General features: G+C 42.8%; 1 protein-coding gene across 2 annotated transcripts in view; it reads left to right on the top strand.

Annotated features, from left to right (window-relative positions):
* B4GALNT2 (beta-1,4-N-acetyl-galactosaminyltransferase 2 (SID blood group)) overlaps positions 1 to 27,225 on the top strand; it is a 69,149-nt gene that overhangs the window by 18,668 nt on the left and 23,256 nt on the right. For both annotated transcript variants that reach the window (XM_004455384.3, XM_058284026.2), the window contains exons 2-5: positions 15,611 to 15,811; positions 16,300 to 16,437; positions 24,005 to 24,111; positions 26,245 to 26,282. In XM_004455384.3, coding sequence (XP_004455441.1) covers positions 15,611 to 15,811; positions 16,300 to 16,437; positions 24,005 to 24,111; positions 26,245 to 26,282 — 484 coding nt within the window. The remainder of the gene's footprint in view (positions 1 to 15,610; positions 15,812 to 16,299; positions 16,438 to 24,004; positions 24,112 to 26,244; positions 26,283 to 27,225) is intronic.

Here is a 27,225-nt window from a genome sequence, read left to right as displayed (position 1 = left end):
CAGAAACCAAATCCAGGACCTCTGATATGGGGGGAGGTGCCTAATCACCTGAGCCACCTCTGCTCCCTGCTTTGTTGTGTCTCTCATTGTGTTTTCCTCCTGTCTCTTATTGCATCATCTTGTTGCATCAGCTAACTGAGCCTGCCCTTTATATCAGCTTGCTGTCTTGCTCATCTTCTTTAGAAGGCACCAGGCACTGAAACTGGGACCTCCCATATGGTAGGCAGGAGCTCAATCTCTTGAGCCACATCCAGTTCAATATTTTTTAATCCATTCACTCATCTGCTTTGTAAACATGGTTATCTTCCATGTCTCAGTGCCTATAAATCTACCTAATTCTTTCTTTTTTAAAAAAGATTTATTTATTTATTTATTCCCCACCTCTCCTTGTCTGCTTTCTGTGTCCATTCGCTGTGTTTCCTTCTGTGTCTGGTTGTATTCTCACTAGGCGGCTCCAGGAACCAATCCTGGGACCTTCCAGAGTGGGAGAGGGGCAATCATTCTCTTGCACCACCTCAGCTTCCTGATCTGCTGTATTTCTTTTTGTCTCTCCTCTGTGTTTCTTTTTGTTGTGTCATCTTGTGCCAGCTCTCTGCTTGAGCCAGCTTGCCATGTGAGCCAGCATTCCTGTGCAGACCAGCACTCCTGCACGGGGCAGCACTCTACACAGGCCAGCTTGCCTTCACCAGGAGGCCCTGGGTATCGAACCCTGGACCTCTTCTATGGTAGATGGGAGCCCCATTGCTTGAGCTACATCCGCTTTCCTCTAATTCTTTCTAATGGCTGTTTAATAGTCCATGATATGGTCATGGCACAATTTACCTACCCAATCCCCTATTAATAGATATTTAGATTTGTCCTCTCTCCTTTTCTCTCTCTGTTAACCTTCTTTTCCTATAATAGTGCTATAATAAGCATTCTTACAGGAATAGTCTTCATGTTAAATTCATGAAAAATTCAATTCCTGGGTCAAAATTAGAAATTTTAGTAGAAGAGCAAATTGCCTTCCAAAATGTTGGAATCCATTATACTTCAACCAATCACATAGGAGCATGCCTTCTCCTTCACTCAGCAGTGTTTTAAGGCTTCCTTTGTATAGCTGTGTAAGTCTTCTTTTTTTTAATTAAAAAATTTTTTTACCAAAGTATATTGTTCATACAGAACATACGTAAACATTAAGTGTATAGTAAAAGTTGTGAACTTATGAAACAAATATGCAATGCTGTATAAAATTTCTATTGCTCTGTAACAACAATACCACAAACATAGAGCTTAAAACAACACACATTTATTATCTCACAGACTCTATGGGACAGGAGTCCAGGCACAGCTTAGCTGGGGCCTTGGCAAGGCTGAAATCAAGTTGTCACTAGGGCTGGGGTCTCAGCTGGGGCTTGACTGGGGAAGGACCACTTCCAAACTCATGAGGGTGTTGGCAGCCCTCCATTCCTTGCTGGCTGTCAGATTGAGGTCCTCGGCTTCTTGCTAACTGTTGGCTGGAGGCCACTCTCACTTTCTAGAAGCCACTTTCAATTCCTTGCCACCTTTGCTCCCCAGATGGCCACCTGCTTCGTTAAAGCCAGTAGGGGAGCGTCTGCAAGACAAGCATACCAGTGGCAAGTGGTGATCACATGCACACTTACACGCATCCTGTTATCAGTGCTGTGTTCTGATGGTTAAAATCAAGTCACTGGTCGTGCCCAGACTCAAGGGGAGGAAATTATGCAAAGGTGTGGGTACCGGAAGACGGACATCACAGGGGGCCACCTTAACAACCTGTCTGCCACGTTATTAGTTTCCACATTTCTCTTCTTAAGCTTGTGCCTGGGTATTTTACCCTTTCGTGTTGTTATTTTGTGTCAGATCTCCTCTTTCATTGTGATTTCTGACTCATTGTCATTGGCGTTTAGAAAAGTGTGTAGCGTCTAAGATTATAGGTTGATTCTTAATTCTGCGTCAATCACTAACTAAATTATCAAGTTACTTTTCCTCTTCGAACCTCAGCTATCTCATCTGTAAATTGGGCAGAGTAATAGAACCTTTCTCATAATGTTGTTGGAGAATTAAATGAGATAATGCACACAAGGCTCTTGACAGAGTGTGTGAAACATTGTATCATTAGATAATAACTATAATTATTATTAATTTTCATTATTCATTCTGTAACTAGCTGCCCTACTAAAACCTCATTTCTAATAGTTTCTTAGTTAATATGCTTTAGTTTTCTATATATGCTATTATTTCATCTGTAAATGATTATATATATACTTATTCTCCTTTTGTTAGTTACATAAAAATGTAAGCTAACCTTACTGCATTGATTATCGTTTCCATAGCAATGTTAAATAATAGCAGTAGGCATTGTTATCTTATTCCTCGCTATGATGGATTGAAACAATGCTGGATTTTGGTTTGAAATGTAAATCTTCCCCATGTTAAGAAAGTATCCATCAATTCCTATTTTACTTGAGCAATTTTTATTTGTTTGCCTGTTTATAGATCTCTTTAAAAAATTTCTAACTAAAGAGAGCTTGAAAGAGTGTTACTATGAATACCCATACACCCACCCACTAGATGCAATAATTATTAATATTTTACCACATTTGCCTTATCTCTCTCCCTTCCTCTTAAATGGCTGAACCCATTTGAAATGACGTTCCATAATCTTACCACTTGATAGCCCTAAATACTTCGGCATGCTTCTAAGAATAAGAACATTGGGAAGCGGATTTGACTCAACTGATAGAGTGTCTGCCTATAATATGAGAGGCCCAGGGCCTCCTGACCCATGTGGTGAGCTGGCCCATGCACAGTGCTGATGCGCGCAAGGAGTGCTGTGCCATGCAGGGGTGTCCCCCATGTAGGGGAGCCCCATGCACAAGGAGTGCGCCCTGTAAGGAGCCACCTTGCGTGAAAAAAGCGCAGCCTGCAGGAGTGGCACTGCATACCAGAGAGCTGACACAGCAAGATGATGCAACAAAAAGAGACACAGATTCCCAGTGCCACAGACAAGAATACAAGTGGACACAGAAGAACACACAGTGAATGGACACATAATGCAGACAATGGCGGGGGTGGGGGGAAGGGGAGACAAATAAATAAAAAAGAAACACTTTTTTTAAAAAGTAATATTATTCTACATAATCACAATATAATTGTCTCATCTAAAAATTTAGTGACTCTCTAATTGTCACTATTATGAGACAATTGACTCACAATTTTCTCCAAAATGGCTTTTATAACTTTTTGAAGGGAGCAGTGATACAATAAATGTCATGCATTGCATTTGGTTCCTACATTTCTTTAGTGCCTTTAAATCTATCAAAAGCAGTGGGAAGTGGATGTGACTCAAGCAATTGAGCTCCTGCCTAGCACATGGGAGGTCTGGGGTTCAGTTCCTGGTGCCTCCTAAGGAGAATATGAGCACACAGCAAATGGACACAGAGAGCAGACAAGCAAATGCAAACAACAGTGGGGAGCAGTGCAGATAAATAAAATAAATCTCTTAAAAAAAACAAAGTTTTTTTTTCTTTTCATAACATTGTCTTTTTTAAGAGTCTACGCCAATGTGCACCTACTCTCAAATGTTTGGAAAATAGATAGGCAAATAGGTAGGATAGAGGGATAGTTGATTGATACATATAGATAAAATGATATAACAAATGTGGCAAAATGTTAAAAGTTGGTATATCTGGGTATGTGGGTAGGGTGTGTATTGAAGTTTTCTGCATTGGTTTTGTATTATGTTATTTTTGCAACTGTCCTGCAAGTTTGAAATTATTTCAAAATAAAAAGTTTTTTTTTTAAACTGGAAAAAAAATAAGCCCAGGCCAGTTGTCTTGCAGAATGTCTCACGTCTTAATGTGTCTGATTGTTCTTCATAGTTTTATTCAATTTGCTTCTCTATCCCGTTATTTTCTATAAATTGGAAGTTAGGAATTACTTTTTAAAAAAGATTTATTTATTTATTTGTTTCTATCCCCTTCACCCCCCACCCCCACCCCTACCCCAGTTGTCTGTTCTCTGTGTCTATTTGCTGCATGTTCTTCTTTGTCCACTTCTGTTGTTGTCAGCGGCACAGGAATCTATGTTTCTTTTTGTCGCATCATCTTGTTGAGTCAGCTCTCCGTGTGTGCGGCACCATGCCTGGGCAGGCTGCACTTTCTTTTGTGCTGGGCGGCTCTCCTTACGGGTGCACTCCTTGCGTGTGGGGCTCCCCTACATGGGGGACACCCCTGCGTGGCAGGGCACTCCTTGCGCGCATCAGCACTGCGTGTGGGCCAGCTGCACACGGGTCAAGGAGACCCAGGGTTTGAACCACAGACCTCCCATGTGGTAGACGGACGCCCTAACCACTGGGCCAAGTCCGCTTCCCAGAAATTACTTTTGATTGCATTTTGGTTAAACACTTTTGGCAATAAGACTTTGTAAGTGATTTGTGAGCTTCATATTGCATCATAACAGGAGGCACATTTTGTCAGGTTGTCTCTCTATTAGTGACACGAAGTTTGGTCCTTGGCTGAGGTGGGTATGGCACGTACTTTTCTCTTTGTAATAGTAAGTGATCTATACATTGGCACAATTAAGTATACTGCTCCCGAACAACCTTTCACTCAGTGGTTTCAGCATCTGTTGATGGTCCATTACACTGGTGGTTGCAAAATGGTGCTTTTTCTAATTTTATATTTCTCCTACATTTATTAGTTTTCATTTGCTTATAAAGAATAGTTTTTCTCCAATAGGCAAAAGATTTAAAAAACTCAATTACATGTTTTTTTAAAGGTACTGGGGCTGGGAGTTGAACCCAGGATCTTGTATATGGGAATTGACACTTAGCCACCGATCCATATCGGCTCCCTTTTTTATATTTTTTTAGGTAGTTTTTTTTTTAGTCAATTGCATAATTTTTAAAACTTTTGCATGACAAAAAAAATGTGATAAGCAAAAGAAAAAAAAAAGTTACACATTGGGGTAAAAAAAATTTGCAACACACAGCACCCACACACACACACTCACACAAGAATATTCCAGATATATAAAAAGCTTCTAAGGATGTAGAAGAAAAAGCCAGACAATCCCACAGAAAAATGCGTTAGGACCGCTAAGGTGTCGCTCCATTCTCTGCCTCCACCTTCGCGTGGGTCTCCTCCATGTCTCAAATCTCCTCCTCTTATGAAGACTCTTGTTGTTGAATTTAGGGCCCACCTGGATAATCAGAGATAATCTCATCTGGCGATCCTTAACTTACCCACATCTGCAAAGACCCTTTTTCCAAGTAAGGGGCAGGAAGGACACCATTCAATCGAACAAAATGAGGAAAAGAGAGCAGGGTTCAGGTCGTGTGATTATGCCCCCAGGGGGCGCTTGGCAATGCCTGGAGACATTTTTGGTTTTGCACCTTGTGGGGAGCGGTGCTAGCGGCATCTAGCAGGTGGAGGCCGGGGGTGCTGCTCAACATGCTGCAGTGCGTCGGGGAGCCCCCTGCTAGGAACGAGCCACCCCCAATGTCAACAGTGCTGCGGTTGGCCTACTCTGGGATGGATCAAGCCCTCCTTGATCAAGCCTGAATTGGCTCTGCAGCCTGGGAGAGTGACTTCCCCCAGGAATCGGTCTCCCTGTAAAATGGGATCAAATCACACTCGCCTTGTGAGTCCAGCACCTCATCATCCTGTGAAAGAGTGCACCATGATTACCATGATTTTGCTCTCAGTCACTTAAAATTTTCTAACAACTTTATCGAGGTATCATTTACATACCACAAAAGTTACCATATTAAGTGATTCAGTGATTTTTAGTAAGTTTACAGAGTTGAGCATCCATCACCAAGATTCAGTTTTAGAACATTTGCATCACCCCAGAAAGATGCCTTATTCCTCTTTATAGGTAAGGCCCATGCCCGCCTCGAGCCCCAGACACCCATGAGTCTGCCTTCTGGTGTATAGATTGGCCTTTTTGGACATTTCACATAAGTTGAATCTTGTATGTGTGGCCTTTTGCTATGCTTCTTTCACTTACATAATGCTTTCTCCCCTTTTCTTCTATTGTGGTTATATAGAGAAAATATAAATTTTGCCATTTTAACCATTCTTAAGTGTACAATTAAGCGGCATTAATTGCTTTCACAATGTTGTTCAACCATCACCACTATCTCCAGAAGTTTTCCATCATCCCGAAACTGAAATTCTATATGCATTAAGCAATAACTCCCCACTTCCCTGCCTCCCAGCCTGTGGTAACCACTATTCTGTTTTCCATCTCTGTGAATTTGCTTATCTGACTATTTCATATAAGATAAATCATACAGTATTCTTTTGTGTCTAGCTTATTTCACTCTACACAATCTTCAGTTTACCCTTGTTGCAGTGTGTACCAGCACATAACTTCTTTTTCACAGCTGAATAATATTCCATTGTATGGGTATACCACATTTTTTAACCCATTCATCTGCTGATGAGTACCTGGCTTGCTTTTGGCTATTGTGAACAATGCTGTGATGAGCACTGGTGTACAGATATCTGTCCAAGTCCCTGTTTTCAATTCTTTGGGGGTATATACCTAGGAACAGGATTGCCAGGTATTTGGTAATTCTATGTTAAATTTTCTGACAACCCACCAAACTGTTTTCCATAGTAGCTGTACCATTTTACATTACCACCAACCATGTACAAGGGTTCCTGTTTCCCTGCAATCTCACCAACACCTGTAGTTTTCATTTTTTAAAAAAAGATTATTTAATGTATTTATTTCTCCCCACCCCCTCGTTGTTTACACTTGCTGTGTCTGTTCATCTTCCTTGTTTCTTTTAGGCGGCACTGGGAATGGAACCCGGGACCACGAATGTTGGGGGAGGCACCTAATCACTTGAGCCACCTCTGCTCCCCTCTTTGTTGTGTCTTTCATGTCTTTACTTCTTGTGCCTCTTATTGCCTCATTATGTTGCATCAGCTTGCTGCGCCTGCTTGTTGTCTTCTTTTATTTTTTTTTTAAGATTTATTTATTTCTCCCTGACCCCCTCATGGTTTTGTGCTCACTGTCTGCTTGCTGTGTCCATTCGCTGTGTGTTCCTCTGTGTCTGCTTGTCTTCTCTTTAGGTGGCACCAGGAACCGATCCTGGAACCTTCTGGAGTGGGAGAGAGGCGCTTAATCTCTTGCACCACCTCAGCTCCCTGGTCTGCTGCACCTCTCATTGTCTCTCCTCTGTGTCTCTTTTTGTTGCGTCATCTTGCTGTGTCAACTCTCCATGCAGCCAGCACTCCTGTGTTGGCCAGCACACCACGCAGGTCAGCACTCCTCAAGGGCCAGCATGTTGTGTGGGCCAGCTTGCCTTCACCAGGAGGCCCCGGGAATTGAACGCTGAACCTCCTATATGGTAGATGGGAGCCCAGTTGCTTGAGCCACATCTGCTTCCCTTGCTTGTCTTCTTAAGGAGGCAGTGGGAGCCTCTGTTCCCTGCCTTTGTTGTGTCTCTCATTATGATTTTTAGTTCTTGTGTCTCTTGTTGTGTCAGCTTGCTGTTCCTGCCTGTCACACCACCTCACTGTCTTCTTTAGGAGATACCAGGAATCAAATCAGGGACCTCCCGAGTGGTAGGCAGGAGCTCAATCTCTTGAGCCACATCTGCTGCCCTTCAGTCTTTTAAGTAACAGGTGTGAAGTGGTAATTCTTTAATGGCTAATGATGTTGAGTGTCTTTTCATATACTTACCAGCCATTTGTATATTTTCTTTGGAGAAATATCTGTTCAAATCCTTGGCCCATTTTTAAATTGGATTATTTGTCATTTTGATGTTGAGTGGTAGGAGTTCTTTATATATTCTGGATATTAAATCAGTTTTATGGTTAACAAATATTTTCTCCTATTTAATAGGTTGCCTTTTTACTTTCTTGATAATGCCATTTGATGCACAAATGTTTTGCATTTTTATGAAGTCCTTTTTATCTATTTTTTTCTTTTGTTGCTCGTGCTTTTTTTAATTGGTGTAAGATGTAAGAACTGTTGCCTACTACAAGGTCATGAAGATATTTCCCTATGTTTTCTTGTAAGAGTTTTATAGTTAAGACTTATGTTTAGGTCATTGATCCATTTGGAATTAATATTTGTTATAGGTCTGTTGAGATTTTCTATTTCTCCTTGCATCATATTACGTAAATTGTAAATTTCTAGGAATTTGTCCATTTCACATAGGTGTTCTAATTTGTTGGTATATAATAGTTCATATTACCCTCTTATAATTCTTTTTATTTCTGTGGGGTCTGTAGTATTGTTCCCTCTTTCATTCTTGATTTTAGTTATTTGTGTCCTCTCTCTTTCTCTGTCAGTCTGGTTAAAATTTGTCAGAATTTCCCCTTTTCCCACTTGTTAATTTCCAACATTATTCAATTATGATCAGAGAAAGTGTTTTGCATAATTTCAATGTTTTTAACCTTATTGAAATCTGAGGTACTTTCAAATTTTTCTTTATGCTCACTTATCATCTTTAAAATTTATTCCTCTCCCCCCCCCCACCATTGTCTGCTCTCTGTGTCCATTCACTGTGTGTTCTTCTATATCCGCTTGCATTATCCTGCAGCACTGGGAAACTGCACCTTTTTTTTTTTTTTTGCGTCATCTGCTGCATCAGCTCTCTGTGTTTGTGGGTGCCACTCTAGGGGGGGCTGCACTTTTTTCACATGGGGCAGCTCTCCATGTGGGACAAACTCCTTGTACGTGGGACACCTGTATGTGGGGACGCCCCTGCATGGCATGGCACTCCTTGTGTGCGGCAGCAGCACTGCGCGTGGGCCAGCTTACCACACGGGTCAGGAGTTCCTGGGGATTGAACCCTGAACCCTCCATATGGTAGATGGACGCTCTATCAGTTGAGTCACGTCCACTCCCCACATTGTCTTCTTAATATCCTTTATTTCTTTAGCCATATTTATTTTCCTTCATCTCCTTGAAGATTTGTTTGAACTTTTTTGATTCTCCTCTGCATCTCCTCTTAAGTTTTAATTTGTTCCCCTGACTGAGCCATATCTTCCCATTTCTTAGTATGACTTGTAACTTTTTGCTGCTCTTTTGGCATTTGATTATTTTGATGCATTAACTCTGAAGGTCAGTTTCTCTCTCTTTCCTTGTTGATTGACTTTGTGTTAAGGCTCATCTTATTCTAGACCTTTAGAATTGCCTGTGTTTAATCCAATTTTTTCATTTCTTCTTCATCAGATTCTTAGCCTGGATATGTGGTACAGTCTTTAGGATTATACTTTTTGTGCAATTGTTTCACCTTCAGGAGAAAGCTTCCTCTCCTCTGTTCCTTCTCTGGGGATCTTCTTTTTTTTAAAAGATTTATTTATTTATTTTTATTTATTCCCCCCCCCCCATTGTTTTGCACTCACTGTCTGCTTTCTGTGTCCATTTGCTGTGTGTTCTTCTGTGTCTGCTTGTCTTCTCTTGTCTTACAGCAATTCAGTTTAAGACACCCTCCCTCCCTCTTTTTTTATTCTTTCTCTGAGGCTTTTCTGCCTCTGGTTTCTTTTCCATTAGGGTATCCCACCCCAGGAGTCACATAGGGTCAATCCAGAAAGGCAGGTCACTCCAGAAAAGTTTGTTATGCATATAAGTGGTCCAGCTATGCAGTCTGTCTGCCTGTCTCTCTTTCTCTCTTTTTCTTTACCCTGGGGGTCTTTGTATGTCACATTCTTAAGCAGCTTGTGTTCTGCTCTGGTTCTTTGTGGACCTGCCTGGATTTGGGTGGGGTTCTAGCACACTTCTATGAGTGGCTGTATAGTATGTGTCTGCAGGGAGGGATCTGGCCGCTTGGATGCTGAGTGACTCCCAAGCAGCACAGGACTGAGTGAAGGGAATAGAGGGGAACTGGCCACTCAGGGATGGAAATTTCCTACCTGATATTTTTTCATTTTCTCTGATTCAGCATTTGTGGAGTTCTCCTCCAATCTCTACCATCCCCCAGAGTTTTAAGCAAATGGAATTTGCCCTTTTTTTAAAAAAATCTTTTTCTGTTTTCTTTTTGTTCTGTGAATTTGTCCTTTTAATTGCTGAATCTCTGGGGAGGTTTTTCCAGGGTGTCTTACATATGCTGATGTACTATGCTGATGTCTCATTGTGGTTTTGATTTGCATTTCCCTAACAGCTAATGATTTTGAGCATCTTTTCTAATGCTTTTGGCCATTTGTATATTTTCTTTGAAGAAATGTCTGTTCTAGTCTTTTGCCTATTCAAAAAAATTTTGTTGTTGAGTTGTAGGATTTTAAAATATGTCCTGGGGAAGCAGATGTGGCTCAACTGATAGAGCTCCTGCGTACCACATGGGAGGTCCTGGGTTCCTGGTGCTTCCTAAAAAAGACAAGGAAGACAGCGAGCGGACTGGCGCAGTGAGCTGATGCAACAAGGTGATGCAACAAGAGACACAAGGAAGAAGACATAATGAGAGACTCAATAAAGCAGAGAGGAAGTGACTCAAGAAATTAGGAGCCTCTCTTCAACATTTTTTCAGTGCCTCTGGGGGAAAAAAAGAAAGATGAGCACACAATGAACAGACACAGCAAGTGCAAACAATGAAGTGGAGGAGGGGGGCGAGAAATAAATAAAACAAATCTTTAAAAAAAAATAAAAACATAAAATATAATCTAGATATTGGACTTTTATCAGATATGTGATTTCCAAGTATTTTCTCCCACTCTGTAGATTGTTTTTTTTTACTTTCATGATAAATTCCTTGGTACAAAAGTTTTAAATTTTGATGAGGTCCCATTTATCTATTTTTTCTTTTGTCGCTCATTCTTTTGGTGTAGAGTCTCAGAAACCATTGCCTAACATAAGGTCCTGAAGATGTTTTTTTCTCATTTTCCTCTTCAGATTGTTTACTACTAGATTATAGAAACACTGCTGATTTTTGCATGTTGATCTTGTACCCCAACTCTTTGTTGAATTAATTTATTAGCTCTAGTAGTTTTGTTGTGGATTTTTCAGGTTTTTTTGTGTATAAGATCGTGTCATCTACAAATAGGGAAATTTTACTTCTTCCTTTTTAATTTGGATGCCCTTTATCTTTTTTCCTAACCTAATTGCTCTGGGTAAAACTTCCAGTACAATGTTGAATAAGAGTGGAGAGTAGGCATCCTTGTCTTGTTTAAGATCTTAGAGGGAAAGTTTTCATACTTTCACCTTTGCATATGATGTTAACTGTAGGCTTTTCATATATGCCCTTTATCATGTCGAGGGAGTTTCCTTCTAGTTTCCTAAGTGTTTTTTATCAAAAAAGGATGCTGGATTTTGTCGGGTTTCTTTTATGTGTCTGTTTAGATGAGCATGTGGGTTTTTTTTTTCTTTGATTTATTAATGTAGCATATTACATTTATTGATTTTCTTATGTTGAACCACCCTTGCACAAGTGGGATAAATCCTACTTGATCATGGTGTATAATTTGTTTAATCTGCTGTTGGATTTGGTTTGCTAATATTTTGTTGAGGATTTTTGCATCTATATTCATAAAGGATATTGGTCTATAATTTTTTTCTTGTAGTGCCTTTACCTGGCTTAGTATTAGAGCGATGTTGGCTTCATAGAATGGGTTAGGTAGTATTTTCTCCTCTTCAGTTTTTCAGAAGAGTTTAAGCAAGCTTAGTGTTAATTTTTCTTGGAATGTTTGGTAAAATTCCCCTGCGAAATCTTCTGGGTCTCGGCTTTTCTTTCTTGGGAGGTTTTTGATGGCTGATTGAATCTCTTTACGTGCGCGCTATTGTATGACTTAAAGCAGGCTATCTTTCACCTCCATCAACTTTCACTTAATTGTTTCTTACACTGCTTTAGCTGACTGCAAGGGGCTTCTGCCTGCAGGGCAAGTACTGGGAGGGTAAACCCAAGACTGATTTCCTTGTTCAATATTTTCAGGCTCCTACCTGATAAACTGGCACTGACAGGTAGGCACCCCAGAATGTAACATAGGGTTAACTCAGCTCCCTCTAGGACAGGGACCCACCAAGGCGTGCAGCTGGCTTCCCACTGTGCCAAGGATGGGGTGAGGGAGGATCTAGCAAGGGCAAACACACACTTTGCCTACCATTTTTCAGGTCCCTTTTTCTTGATTTAGCACTTGTCCAGTTAAGTCAACTTTTTAACTGCTTTCTGAAGCTTTAAGGATGACGACTCGACTTCAGAGATTCTGTGGGAGTGGCAACATCCTGGAGCATCTTACTCCACCATCTTGGTCAACTGAAAGTCTGTCTTTGAGTTTTGACAATTTTGATATAATGTGACTTGGCATAGATCTCTTAGGGACTGTCCTGGAGTTTGTTGAGCTTCCTGTATGTGTATATTCATGTCATTCATCAGATTAGGAAAGTTTTTGGCCCTTATTTCTTCAAATACTTTTTTTTTTATCTTCTTGTTTTTCTCCTCTAGGATTCACTGGCATTTGATTCTGGGGACCTCTGCTGTGGAGAGAGGTTCCCTGCCACTTGTGCCATCTCAGTTCCTGGTTACTGTTGCGTCTTGCCTTGACTCTCCCGTTCATCTCTCTTTTTCTTGCATCGTCATCTTGCTGTGTGGCTGGCAGAGTGGCCTTTACCAGGAGGCCCCAGGGAGGGAGCCCGGATCCTCCCGTGTGGTAGCTGGAAGCCCAATCGCTCAAGCCACATCTGCTTCCCTTCAAATACTTGTTCTGCCCCTTTCTCTCTCTCTTGTCCATCTGGGAATGCTAATGATGCATATATTGGTGTGCTTGATGATAATCTACACGTCACTCGGTATCTGTTTGCTTTTTTCACTACTCTATTCTTTCTCCTCCTCAATTGGATACTTTCCATTGTCTTATCTACAAGTTTGTTGATCCTTTTTTCTTCCTGTTCAGATTGTTGTTGAATCTGTTTTTAATTTAATTACTGTCTTTTGCAGCTCCAAAATTTATTTGGTTCCTTTTCATAATTTCCATCTCCTTATTTTTGTTCAGACATTTTCCTAATTTCCTTTAGTTCATTGTATATGAATTCTTTTAGCTCATTGAACATGTTTAATATGGTTGATTTAAAGTCTTTGACTAATATTCCCAATGTATAAACTCCTCAGGGATGGTTCCTGGCAAATTCTTTTTCCCCCTGTGAATGGTCCATACTGTCCTGTTTCTTTGTGTGTTTTGTGATTTTTGTTGAGAAGAGGACATTGTGAATATTTTGTTGTTGTAACTCTGGAAATTTAGTTCTTCCACTCCTCTGGAATTGCTAGGTTTGTTGTTGTTGTTGTTGAGGGCTGGAGCTGTCAATTTGTGACTTTTCCAAACTATTTTCTTCTCACAAGTGGGGATTAGAAAATGACAAGAGGAGAAAACAAATATGAACTGCCTCTTTAAGACTCTTCTGCTGCTTCTCCCTAAGGGAATTGGGAACAGTGGCTGGTCTCCCAGAGATCAGAAGTAGCTGATCCAAAGGAGTTATCAGGGATCAGACCACACCACGCCAGATTTTGCAGGACTTGCACCTTATAGTCCACTCTGGCACCCGCAAGCTTCACCCAAGCCCAGGCTGCGGTCCCCACAGCTGCCTGCACCACAACTGGAAGCAGGGGGTGGGGGTGGGGCGGACGGCAGCCACTGCACAGAGAGTGAAATTAACTAATACTTCCTGCAATTTCCCAGCTTCTTCCTTTGGATCTTCCCTGAATGTTGTATAATATTTCACTAGACTCCAGAGTTTCACTATAGTTTATTCAGATAGTTCCTGCCAGTTCCATAATTGTTTTAGCAGAAGGATTGATTTCTGGAGCTTTAACTCCAAAATCTTCCCACAACCTTCTCTTTAGTCTGGATTTATTTTACTTGTGAAACATGGGTTTGAGATTCTTTTGAAAGGGACAGCATGAACTTTGACAACTTCCTCAGTTTTTTCACTTTAATAGGTCTGTTTAGGTCATTTGTACTTTTCTACAGGTCTTTGTATTTTTCTAGAAAGCCATTCCTTCACTATCTATGCTTCTTTTTTTGTGTCTCACCTTCTTCTGTTCACCCACTTCTCTCCTCCTCCCCTCTCGTCTCAGTTTAGAGGTCCAGGATAAACTGATCAATATCTCTCCCCATTCCTAGGGGAGAAATTCTGATTGATTAGCCTGGCTTGGGCAATCACCCTTGGTACAATCAACCACAGCCAGCGGAGTGTGAAGTAATACAAACCAGGCTACTAGGTGCCACCTCTGTGAGTCTGAAGGAAAAGTCTTGAAGTAAGTGTATAAACCAGGCATATACCATCAGATATCCCCAGAGTTGTCTACTCTATTGTCCTACTTTCATTTTGGATTGTAGTTATTCATGTCTTCTTTCTTTTTTTCTTTTTCAGCCTGTTTGTCAATTTTATTGATATTTCCAAAGACCAACTTTTGGTTTCATTGATTCTTTCAATGTTTTTTCTATTCTCTATTTCATTTATTTCCATTCTAATCATTATTCTTTCTTTCCATTTTCTTTTTTTTCTAACTTCTGCTTTCTACTTGCATTGTTAAGTTCTTGTTTCTTAGATTCATTTTGTTATCCTTTTTCAAGGTTCTTATTTGAATTCATTAATTTTTATGTTTTATAATTAGAATTATGTACTTAAAGCTACACGTTTTCCTCTTGATACAGTTTTGGCATGTTTCATAGTTTTGATATATAGTGTTTTCATTAACTTTATATTCTTTTTCTGACGTTTTCTTTGATTCAAAGAGTTCTTTGGGCGCTTCCCCTCCCCCCGCACAGCTGGGAGGTGAGGTGGTTGTTATTAGGTTACATTTTAATTGCACTATCAGAATATATGATCTGAACTATTTATACTTTATATTACAGTTTCCTTTATATCCTACATATGACCAGTTTTTTGTAAATGTTCTAAGACCTCTTTAACAGAATATGAATTATATTATTTAATTGTTCTACTGCTTTGCATACTTTTGAGACTTGTTCTTTCAAGAACTGAGAGAGACATATCAGAATCTATGATCACCATTTTATTTCTAATCCTTTCTCCTTTCATTTCCTGCCGCTTTTTTTTTGTATGTCCCCCTCCATGGCTCCTTTGTCTGTTTGCTCATTGTTCTTGTTTGTTGTTTGCATTGTTGTCTGCTCATTGTTTTTTTTTCCCTTGTTGTCTGCTCATTGTTTTTACTCACTGTCTGCTTGCTGTTTTTGCTCAGTGTCTGCTTGTTGTTTGTCTGTCTTCTTCTGGAGGCACCAGGATCGAAACCTGGGCCCTTCCACTTGGGAGGTGGGCGCTCACACACTTGAGCCACATCCACGCCTGTGCCCTTTTCAGTACTAATGTTTTTGCCTTGACTGCAACTATGCTGATATTAATATTGCAAACCTTGCTTTTTTTTTCATTTTCTTGGGATGATTTTTGCCCTTCCTTTTACTTTTGGTTTTGTGAGTCCCCTTGTTGCAACCTGATTCTCTACACTTACTTCTTCTATTTATCAAGGGGTTTATTTTGGTAAGTAGCATAAAATGCAGGTTTAACTTACATTTTTCTTCAAGTTACTATTCCCATATATATTATATAGTCAAACCATTTGTTATCTAATAAAAAAAAAGATCTTAAGGTAATTTGCTTTATACTTTTATTTTATTTTATTTTTGTCTCCCAACAGCTCTAGATATCTGTGGCTCCTCAAGAGGTCACTCCTAATCTTTGGACTAGGGATTATTTTATTTCTATTAAGAAGTGTGTCCCTTGATGCTGATTTCGTTAGCCTCAAATCGAAGCGCCCAGGGCCTGTTGCGGCGGCACATGTGCTGAAGCTTCTTCCTGAGGAACAGTTGAAGAACCTCTTTAGCTATGACGGAATCTGGTGAGATGCTGAGTGTCCTCTCTTCTGTCCTCTGCCCCTTTGTCCAGACATCTCCCTTGCCCTTCCTACAGTTCCTCTTCCCCCCTGTGTCCATTTTACAGATGGTTCTCTACCTTCCTGAGTCTGTGCTGACCACTAAAGTGGTCTGCCACTGTGGGAACCGGGAAAAGGCGAAGTTCTTTAAAACGCTGGAGGGTCTATTTGGCCAAAACTGTAGGAAAGATGCCTGTGACATTCACGGGGGCCCTTGGTTTAAAGAAGTCAGGTGCTGGGGGTAATTCAAGTGTGGGAGGGTCTGCAGCCCTCATCCCCTTCCCGCAAGCCCTCCCTGGGACCCTGGGGGGGCCTCTTCTGGGATTCCAGGGTCCCAACCTGATCAGGATAGCCGGGTGTGGGAGAGGGCGTCCTCAGGGCTAGACCTCAGGGCTCCTGTCCATCGGCCCATCACCCGTCCTCATGCATGTTTACAGTCTTCTTGCTTATTTTAGGCTGTTCCCGAAAAATCAGTGCAAATGTGAAGCCACCACACAGCTCAGAGGCTATAATTTTCAGGATGCCTACAGCCAGAGGGACCTTCCAGCAGTGAGAGTGAGGAGACAGGCTGAATTTGAACACTTTCAGAGGAGGTAATTCAGACCCCGAGGACTCGCCGCCCCGAGGCGGCCAGGGCTGGCTCCAAAGTCCCGAGGGGCTGTGTCCTGAGAGAAAGGACGGCACTTCTGCCGACACACAGGCCGGGCATTGTACCACACGCTTTCCTTACAGCAACTCATTGCATCCTCATGACAACCTTCTTAAGAATTATCTTCATTTTATAGATGAGACTGAAGTTCAGGAAAGTGAGAGCAGCTAACTAAAGCCGCACGGCGTGGAAAAGGCAGGGCTGGAATTAGCAATCGAATCGCTCTGTCCTCACAGCCCTGGGGCACTGGCAGAGGACTTCCCGAGACCCAGAACCTCTGACTTGGCACCAAGGCAGAGAGCCACAGGGGCCGCCAGGATGCTTCCCACTCTGATCCCCCCGGCTTCCTCTCCTGCAGGGGCCCCTGGAGGAACTCTAGGAATAAACTAAGGAAAGAAAATTCAGGAAACAGCCCTTAGAAATGAAGATTTACAAAACTTTGCTCGTAAGAAAATTTCATAATAAAAATGAAAACAGGAGTGAAGAGAGCTTGAAGCATCAGCGTGGCGGTGTTGCATCGCCTCCGTGAGTTCGGAGGCATCACCGAGTTGCGTTCATTTACACCCAGTATCTTATTCATTTATCTGTTGGAATATGCTGCCCCCTGCTTGTGCAAAGCCCCGAGTTAAACACTTGGAGTCTACCGACCGGGATTGTTAGCTGAAAATGGCAGAAATTGATTCTGGTTGGCTTACAGCAAAAGGGAATTGACTGGAAGGATTTTGGGGCTTCCCCGGATCCATGGTGGTAAGATGACCAGCCTGGGAAGCCAGGCAGGAACCAAGGGACCCCGAGGGGCAGCAGGCTCCAGAGCAATCCGTTCCCCACATCGTCATGACCTCCTCAGCGCTGGGCTGATTGAGCATAAGCCGTGGTCAGAGTGGGGAGAGGGTGACCTGGGCTCCTCCAGATTTGATTTTGGACGTTAGCCAAAATTTGGAAGTTTCTCAGAAGAGAGATGGAGGCACCAAGGAAGGGGCTGTTGAAAGGGGCACAGCCAGTGGAATGCACAGGTGGTTCCAGCATGGATTTAACCTCTGGCCTCCACCTCGACCTAGCGGTGTGAGAAGCTACAGGCTCAGTAGTTGGCAGGGCGGGAGGCAAATGGCTGCCTTCTGGTCCCACATCCTCCACCCCCCAGCTCTGTGACTTGGACAAGTTGCTTCACCTCTCTGCACCTCAGTTTCCTCTTTCGTAAAATGGGGATATAATAGTACCTCACTCCTAGAGTTATTATGAGGATATGATGAATTGATATATGGAAAGGACTTAAAAAAACTGCGTCAGGTTTGTAGCGGTCCTGAAAAATCTTTACGATCGCTGTCATCACTATTACCCTGTTCTCGATGTGATTATACAATAGAGGAGATACGAAAAGTTACGTAGATAACCCCAAAAAAGCCACAAGGAGGTGGGGAGATGGCTTCTGCGTCTGTCCTGAGTAGAGCAAGGACTGCTGAGAGAAAGGGGGCGTGGTTGTCTCCCCCGGGGGATGCCTCAGGTGTGCAAACTGCAGGAGTGTGGTAGGGAGCTCAGCAGAGCCGGGAGAGGAGAGTGTGAGGTGGGGGGGGGGGCAGGAGAGGAATAAGAGGACAGGAGGTGGGTGACTGCAATGATCATAAAACGATTTGGACTGGAGGGAGCTAGCTGGGCAGACGGAATTACAAGAAGGAACAGATTCTGCCCAGGGAAGGCCAAGGAGCTGCAGGAGTCCCCGGCCTTGCCTGCTCCTGCCATCGTCACCCGTGGGAATGCCCAGCTCTCTTGGGATTAGACCTAACAACACGAGTATGAACAAAACTAATCACAGCCCAGTAATAACAGGTCTCATGCCTGTGAGAAAGTAGCTGGCCAGGAAATGCTCACCTCCCACTAGTGCCTCGCATCGTTCTCCTTTTGCTGATGAAACACACTGAACACCTGCTCTGCACAGGGCAGCGTCCGAAGCAAAGGTGCATCTGATGCGAACCCGCGTCAGGGAGCTTACGGTACAGTAGCTCACCATTTACATAACATCTCCACGAGACCGATGTGATAGATAAATAATCTCAAGGGCAGACATAATTGTAAAATATTATAAAATAATTTGGAAGTGATGAGTTTTGAATGTTTCTTACCTTTGTCTTTATGAAATTATTTTTCAAGTTTATATAATTTAATATTCTTATAATTTAATTTTTATGAATGGCTGTGTTTAACAGCCAGCCAAATTCCTGAAAACTCAACAATCAGCTCTCGCAAGCCAGCTCCGTCATACCACCGTTTTCTATATTTAACATGGGTTGTGTCCCCCTTTCATAGAGAAATTCCCAACTGGTTCTGTTCTGTGCAGATACCCCTTGGTGCAGAAAGTGGACAAGATATTGCCTTGCAAACCTCTTCCGCGCACCGTGTCCAAGCTCCTCTCCTCTATTAGGGGACTTACCGGTAGAGGGAGGTGGCACCGACATTCAGTGTCTGCAGTGATCTGGCTGCAGCATGGCGCCATCTGGTGGCGGTGGCTAGCTGCTTCAGTTTAAAATCCCTCGGGGATAATTCTGGGTCCTACGGCAGGCAGGGATTTCTAGGAAACTGTGACCCCAGGAGTCTCCCAATTGGTAGGCTCAAAAAATATGTATATAATGAAAATTTTTCCATTACATTAAATCCAACTTTATTTTGTTTTGCTTTTTGGTGTGAGGAAAAATGAATATTCATATTTCCACAGCCCAGAAGAGTTTACTTCTGAACTATTTATACATGTATACATCCCCCTAAATTTCACAAGTAACCTAGGACAATCCCAAAGAATAAGGTGAGGGAACTTGCTATATTGGCAAGCAAGACACCTAACACTATAGTAATCTCAACAGTATAGAATTGGTGCCAGGCTGGACATGTAGACCAATGGAACAGAGCAGAGTTCAGAAAGAAACCCATGCATATATGGACACTTGGCTATAGCAGTTGTAGGGCAGTGGGTAAAGGACAGACATTTCAATAAGTGGTGCTGGGTTAATTTTTTACCTACTTCGTAAAAATTGAAACTTGATCCCAACCTCAAAAATCGATTTCAAATGGATCATTGATTTAAATGTGAAGGCTTTTGTTTAAAAGTTTCCTAAAAGATAATAATATTAAAGAATATTTTTTACGTTAGGGTAGGGACGTATTATTTCACACAGGACACAAAAAATACTAACCATAAAGGAAATGTTTGATAAATTGATCAACATTAAAATTAAGAAATTTTGTTCATCATAAGACACCATTAAAGAGTGAAAAATGCAAGCCATAGAGTGAGTAAAAGTATCTGCAACACACATAACAGCAAAGGGGCTTTTAACCAGAAAATATGAAGAATTCCTACAAATTACTGAGAGATAACCCAAAACAAGAGTGGGCACTTCACCAAAAGACAATTACCAAATGACCAATAAATATATGACAAGGTGCTCTACTTTATTAGTAACCAGGGGAATGTAAATGAAAACGAGTTATCATGACACATCCACCAGAATGACCTGAATCAAAAAGACTGACACTACTGTGTGTTAATGAGTCTTGGAGAAACTGGAAGTCTCCTACACTGTTGGTGGGAGTATAAAATGGTGCATCCCTTTGGAAAACTGTTTAGCTCTATCTACTAATGTTGAAGATGCACGTACTCTGTGACACAGAAATGACAATTTTGGGAATTGAAATGCATGTATATGTGCAAGAATGTTTGTGGCAGCATAATTTGCAACAGTTAAGAAATGGAAATGATTCATATGTCCACCAATAGGAGCATGGAAAACTAAATCGGGATATAGTCATATAATGGAATATTATGCTACAATAGAAATGTAAGCTAGAGCTCCACATAACACCACAAATGAATTTCACAAGCATAATATTGAGCAAAAGAAGCCAGACAAAAAGAATACATCCTATGTGAGTCCATTTTTATAAAGTTTAAAAACAGTTATTAGGAATTAGAGTGGTTGGTTTTAGGGAGAAGGAGCTTCAGGGGTCCTAATTATAGGAGCATATTCATTTGTAATGATTCATTGAGCTGTACAGTTATTTCCTTTTGCATATCTGAGAGGAATGGACTTAAAACAGTTGTCTGCCACCCGTTCACTCCCTTTAGGGGGGAGAGGGGGATGGTTGCCCCCAAGGGAATGAAAAGAAAGCAGGTGACTTGCTCTAATGTGCTTGCCAATAGCCCTTCTGGAAATGGAATGATAGTTGCTAGAAGTAAGTGATGTGATCTCTAGAAAGATCTTAGCAGGATGTCTCCAGCTAAAGGATCACATACAGTGAATAATCCAGAATCTTCGTGTCCCTTGAGAATATCACATAAGCTCTCCAACTCTCGGGGGGTATAAATGGAAATGCCTCATAACTTACGTACCGTGCACTGTGAGGTAATCCCACGAACCCCTTTGGAGACCACATCTGTTACCCTGTGCGAAGAGCGCAGGTCCGACGTGGGGATTAATGACTGGGGGATCCTCTGCCTCTTAATGGCCTGTGTCCTTGAAACTATTAGTAAAGCTCAGTGTTGGGTACGATCTCTGATTCATTTGGTCTGATTTGTCAATTTGACCCTGTGCAGTAGCTCCAAGTTACACTTCAATTTAAACGAATACATGAGTAATACTGCTGGGGAGGGGAGGACGTCCATCCCAACCGGCCCCCTGGTGGTAGACTGAATTATGCTCTCCAGACCTAGAACAAAGCATGTTCTTAATCCAGTCCTGTGGGTTCAACCCACTGTAGATAGAACCTTTTGAAGATGCTCTTTTTGGTTAAGGTGTGGTCGAATGAATCAGATTGACCTTAAATCAGGAATACCAGAGTCCGTTCTAAGCAGAATGAAATTCAGACCTAGAGAAAGCCTTAGGAAGAAACTGAAATTCAAAAGAACCTGGAAGAGGAGGGAAAGGATGTTGCAGTGTGCATTGGCCATGTGACGGGAAGGCCAAAGAACCCCACAGCATGGCCGGCAGCCAGCCCCAGAATACCAGTCTTTGGGGAGAAAGCATTGCATTGCTGATACCTCAGCCTTGTACTTCTTATAGCTTCCAAACCGTGAGCAAATAAATTCCCATTGTTTAAGCACAGCCCACTTTGTGGTATCTGTGATCACAGCTGGGATACTAAGACTTCCCCACCATCCTCATCCCTTTCTTATATGACACACCCCTTTGCTAACCCAACCGAGGAAACTGCCCTTATGAGATTTTTTTATAGTTACACACACACTCATACAGACATATTTATGGATATATAGATATACATCTAAACATATACTACTGGGGTTTTATATGTATGTTTTTAATGAAAACTGCAATTTGCATTTTTCGTTAATGATATATATTTTAAGAGCTATTGATACATGTAATTTATTCCTCTTAATAGCTATACAGCTATGAATGTGAATACATTGCATTTTATTAAATTATTTCCTTATTGAAGTGTATTGGTTTGAAAATTTTAATTATTGCAAAAAATGCTGAAATGAACAGCATGCTTTGTTGTTTTGTGCAAGTAAGTGTTTTTCCCCTTACCTAGCATCTGATTTGCTAAATAGGATATGCTGATTTTTACTTTTAATAGATACTGCCAAATTACCCTCTAGAGGGCCCAATTTAATTTATACATTCATGAAGAGTGGGTCAGTGTTATACCTTACATACCTAACCAGCTCTTATGATCATCAAATTTTAAAACCTTAATGAAAAAAATATTTCATTACTTTTTAAAGTTTGCATTTTTCTGATTAATACTGAGACTGAGCATTTCTCTTCTACTGCCTTTTTATGTCCTTTTCTATTTTTAAAATATCTTTTTCAGATTCCCATAAATATGCACCTTGGGAGTCTAGTTGCTCTTCAAGGTAATCTAAATTATGCCCTTGGTTAAACTGCATACCTGAAGGCTACAAACATTTCAACCATTGTACTAGTCAGCCAGAAGGGGTGCTGATGCAAAGTATCAGAATCTGTTGGCTCTTATAAAAGGTATTTATTTGAGGTAGAAGCTTACAGTCACAAGGTCCTAAAGAGTCCAACTCAAGGTACCAGAAGAGGTACTTTCTCACCTGTGAGGGTTCAGCCTTCCTTCCTCTTGAGGCTCCGTGGTCCCAGCTTCTTCCGATCTCAGCTGGAGGCTGGCAGAAGGCTCATCTGCTCTGTTCTCTTCAGCTGCAAACTATCAGGCTCGTTGCCCTCCGCAGGACTCTGCCATGTCTATGGAGCTGTCTCTCTCCCTCTGCTTTTCTCTGTGTATCCACTTCTGTGTTCTGACCAAGTGCCCCTTTATATTGCCCACCAAGGGGGCGGGGACTCAACCCTTCATGCACTAATGACAGGGCTGAATCGAAACCCTAATGATGATTTCCATTCCCCTCCCCCCGGCCCTTGTCTGCTCTCTGTGTCCATTCACTGTGTGTTCTTCTGTGACCGCTTCGATCCTTATCAGCAGCACTGTGTTTCTTTTTGTTACATCATCTTGTTGTGTCACCTCTCCATGTGTGCAGCGCCATTCCTGGGCAGGGTGCACTTTCTTTCGCACTGGGCGGCTCTCCTTGCAGGGTACACTCCTTGCGCGTGGGGCTCCCCTACGCAGGGACACCCCTTTGTGGCGCGGCACTCCTTGCGCTCATCAGCACTGCGCATGGGCCAGCTCCACACGGGTCGGTCGAGGAGGCCCGGGGTTTGAACTGCTGACCTCCCATGTGGTAGGCAGATGCTTATCTGTTGGGCCAAATCCACTTCCCCCTGATAATGATTTAATCAAGTAAATGTAAAGCCTTTGAATTGAATACAATCAAAGGGTATCATGCCCAGAGAAACAGATCAATTTACAAACACAATCAATATCTCTTTTTGGAATTTATAAATAATATCAAACTACCACAACCATATTACCCTAGTCTTCTACACAGTCAGTCTCACTGGATTGTGTTACATGCTTGCCCTTTACTAAAAATGTTGTTACCAAAAAAGACCCATATAAAAAGAGTTAGTGCATGTTCTCTAAAAATAATGAGATGACAACCACTCCTATATAAAGTTTCTTGGGATATCACTTATTTTTCAGTTCAGCTCTAGGAAAATCCTTCAGGAAATCTTTTGTTATTATCTTTTGGATAATAACACTGCGCTGCTTGCAAATCTCTATTCCCTGGTACCAGGAAGTTCAGGTGTGACTTTGGTGTTGAACTTCTATACCCAAGTTGGCCCTCATGATCGGATTATTTTGTTTCTTCTTTTTTACTTGTCCTGATTTTTATTTTTATGTGCTGTTGTATACTGCCTCAGTACCTCTGTGGAATTAGAGGCTTAAGGGGGCAAGGAGAGGTGAATAAAGGAAGTGCGAAGAGAATTCAGGGCGGTGGGAGGGGGAGACAGAGACAGACCGTGTACTTTTGATTTCTCCCTATCTCAGGGCAAGGCTCTGTGCACAGGGACCTCTTTAAGAACTAACTGGGGACCAGCATCACCATCCTGGCAGTTGCTAACGTTTCTGTTTCCCTGCAGGGAAGGGCTGCCCCGCCCACCGCCCCTGCTGGCTCCACCCAACCTCCCTTTTGGGTACCCGGTCCACGGGGTGGAAGTGATGCCCCTGCACACGGTTCCCATCCCAGGTAGGTGCATCTCAGGATGGGAGAACCCTGGCTGCTTTCTCCTTCCCTCTTCGGCATTTCTTCTGGAACAAAAGGAGGAAACAGCAGGGAACAAGCATTCATTGACTACCTGCTGTGTCCTCAGTACCATGCAAGAAGCTTGATGTTAGTTCATTTAATATTGTTCTCACTGTTTCCACAACTGGGAATCTCCCTTAGTAGCTTTGGTCTCCCTGGGGCTCTGAGATAACTTAGAAGAGAACAGAAAAAAAAAAAAAAAAAAAAAAAAGAAGAGAACAGAAATCTATGTGCCTCAAAGCATCATAGTACATAATTGGCTTTTTGAGTCACCCAGCATCAGGGGAGTAGGCAAAGCACAAGTCAGTCTCCAGGGAATGCATTTTGAAAGAATAGCAGGATGAATTCCCCTCCACAATGGACTTGTACACACCACTGTAGTTCAGCTTCACACCCCATAGCATAGCCAAGGGGACTATTATCAGGAGAGACCGAAGGCATGAGCCTGCAGGTGCAAACATGTTCCCCCAGTTCAGAGGTGCTGAATTCTGTGACCTGACCCTGTGAACTCTTCTGCTTGTGGGCTCTTGGCATCTTGAGGCAAATAGCCCCACCACGGGCCCCAGAGAGGATTCAGTAGGGTCAGGGTGGTGGTGCTGCCTGGGCATCTCACGCCACATGGATCTAGCTGTGCTTTCTCCATGTCCAGCACCAGTGAGCAAGACAGATACCCATGTCACACAAACCCACACCTCAAATGGGGTGATGATGAAAGCATGTGTCCTGAGATAGGAAGTAATGCAGGATGTTGATGGATGGACCTTCCTGCAGAGCTGTGGCTTCGCTGTCCCGGAAAGGGGACAAAGGGCCAGGGCATAAGGACTGAGCGAGCCTGGCTCACTGGTTCCACTTGGCATCCTTCCTTTCAAAGGGACTTCACATTTATAACAACCCTGAGGGGTAAATACTCTTACCACTTTCACTGAAGGCACACTAATGATGTTATCTATGGCTGTGTAGGGAGAATGTGCTTGAATTAGAATGTGAACTAGTCATATTTTAAGAACAGAGTAGGGAGAGGATGTGGCTCAAGCAGTTGAGCGCCAGCTTCCCATACATGAGGTCCTAGGTTCAATACCCAGCCCTGGTACCTCAGAAAGAAAAAAAAAAAGGAAAAAAAATATATAACAGAATAAATACATTTGGAATGAATTGCCAGTGTTTTGAGTGGCCATTTTTTTAAATTGTTTGCCATTGTGGAGGATTATTTGAAATAGTTTATTTTTAAATGAGCAATTTATTAGTCATGTATTGTTGCATAACAAATCACCCCAAGATTAAGAAGCTTGGACAACAAAACTTACCTCAAACTGTTTCTCAAGATCAAGAAACCCAGAGAGCTGAGCTGGCTGGTCCCCCCGCGGATCCCCTGCGAGGTGGCTGTCAGGTTGTCAGCCAGGGCTGCAGGGCTCCGGGAGGGCTGGAGAGAGTGCATGCCAGCGCTCTCTAGAGTCTGTGTAGAGGAGGCTCTAGCGGCTCGCCCTGTGGGCTTCTCTATTGTCCTGCTCACATAGCATGGCATCTGGCTTCCTCCAGAGGAAGAGAGTGCCAAAGACAGAAGTGGTGGATTTAAAAACCCAGTGTTAGAGGTGACACCCCATTCCTCAGCCAGATTCCAATGGCCAGAAGCAGGTCACTAAGTCCAGCCCCCACCGAGGAGAGGAGCATCAAAGAATTTGCAGACATATTTAAAACTACCACAGCCACAAAGTCACGAGCTTCAAAATTCAAAATATATGAAAATCTCTCTTCAGGCATTTGGATGATTGTTTATCCATTGCTTCCTACCTTTCTGTAGCAGATGTCCAGAAGGAACCAAATGAATTCCCAGCCTCCATCCAGAGCTGGGGATGAGAATCAGAGGGTTTAGAACAGTTGGGGTTTTAGAAGGACCTCGGGACGCCCTCTAACAGGAAGGCCAGGGGAGAGGGAGTGTGTCGGCCCAGTCTCCTGGGAGGAGGTGAACGTTCAAAGGCACTCTCGAAGGATGCACGGGACTCGGGCAGGTAGGTGAGAGGGCCGGAGCCTTGGCATCCTCTCAGGGAGTGTAATTTGTTCTTTTCCTGTGTCGTCCAGGTCTCCAGTTTGAAGGACCACATGCCCCCACCTATGAGGTACGAGTTCCCTTCCCAGCCCATGTGTGCACTTAGCACCCTGCTCTCCCCTTAGGGCAGGCCTTGGACTCTGACAGAAGCACCTATCCAGGTTGAATATTGGACGGGAGGCCAGGCTGGGGCTGGGGGTGGCAAGAGTGTGTGCAAAAGGTATGCTTTCTCTGGCCGTGGGGGTACCTGGCGCTCCAGGGAGGACTTCAAGACCTTGGAGCAAAGACCTGGGCCACACAGGAGCTGCTGCCACAGCTGCGGGAGGAAGCGCTGCCACCGCGGCTCCGCGCCCAGCTGCCTCTGTCAGGGCTGGTGATCGGTCCTGCCTTGCTTTCCCCCACTTAACTCCAAATTGGGATCTTATGCAAGAATATCTGATGGGTGGGATACAAATCACCCCAAAACCCCCGCTAAAAAGGAGCCTGGGGAGTATGTTGCTGGTTTTCCCATCTCTGCACACCACACTGAGGGTGGAACGGGTGATGGCCGAGCAGATGCGCGGAGCTGCTCGACCCTCCAGGGGCCCGCTCTGCCTGCCAAGCTAAGCTGCAGTTGCTGCTTTCCCGCTGCTCTATGCTCTCTTCTCCACAGCGGGTACCTGTGCTTGAATTACCTTAAATGTGTGCGTACGTGCTCAGCGCCTTTCTCCCCCACTAGAATATAAGCTTCTTGAAAGCAGGGAGTCTGTCTCGTGCGCCACTGTTTTTCCCAGTATCTGTAAGTTCTCAGAAAAGGTCTGCTGACTGACAAAAGGGTTTTTGGCAGAAGTGACACGATCCAGGTTACTTTTCAGGAAGCTAACTGGCTGTGGCAAGGCAAGAGGAGAGCAGCTTGTATTAGCAGTAGTAATGGAGATGGAGAAAAGTGGATCAATTCTAGCCACATTTTAAAGATAGAACAGAGAGGACTCACTGAAAAATTGGATGTAGGTGTAAGGGATAGGGCAGAACCA

The sequence above is a fragment of the Dasypus novemcinctus genome, chromosome 21 (assembly GCF_030445035.2).
Source record: "Dasypus novemcinctus isolate mDasNov1 chromosome 21, mDasNov1.1.hap2, whole genome shotgun sequence".
NCBI classification, from domain to species: domain Eukaryota; kingdom Metazoa; phylum Chordata; class Mammalia; order Cingulata; family Dasypodidae; genus Dasypus; species Dasypus novemcinctus.
This window is presented reverse-complemented; position numbering and strand designations above follow the sequence as displayed.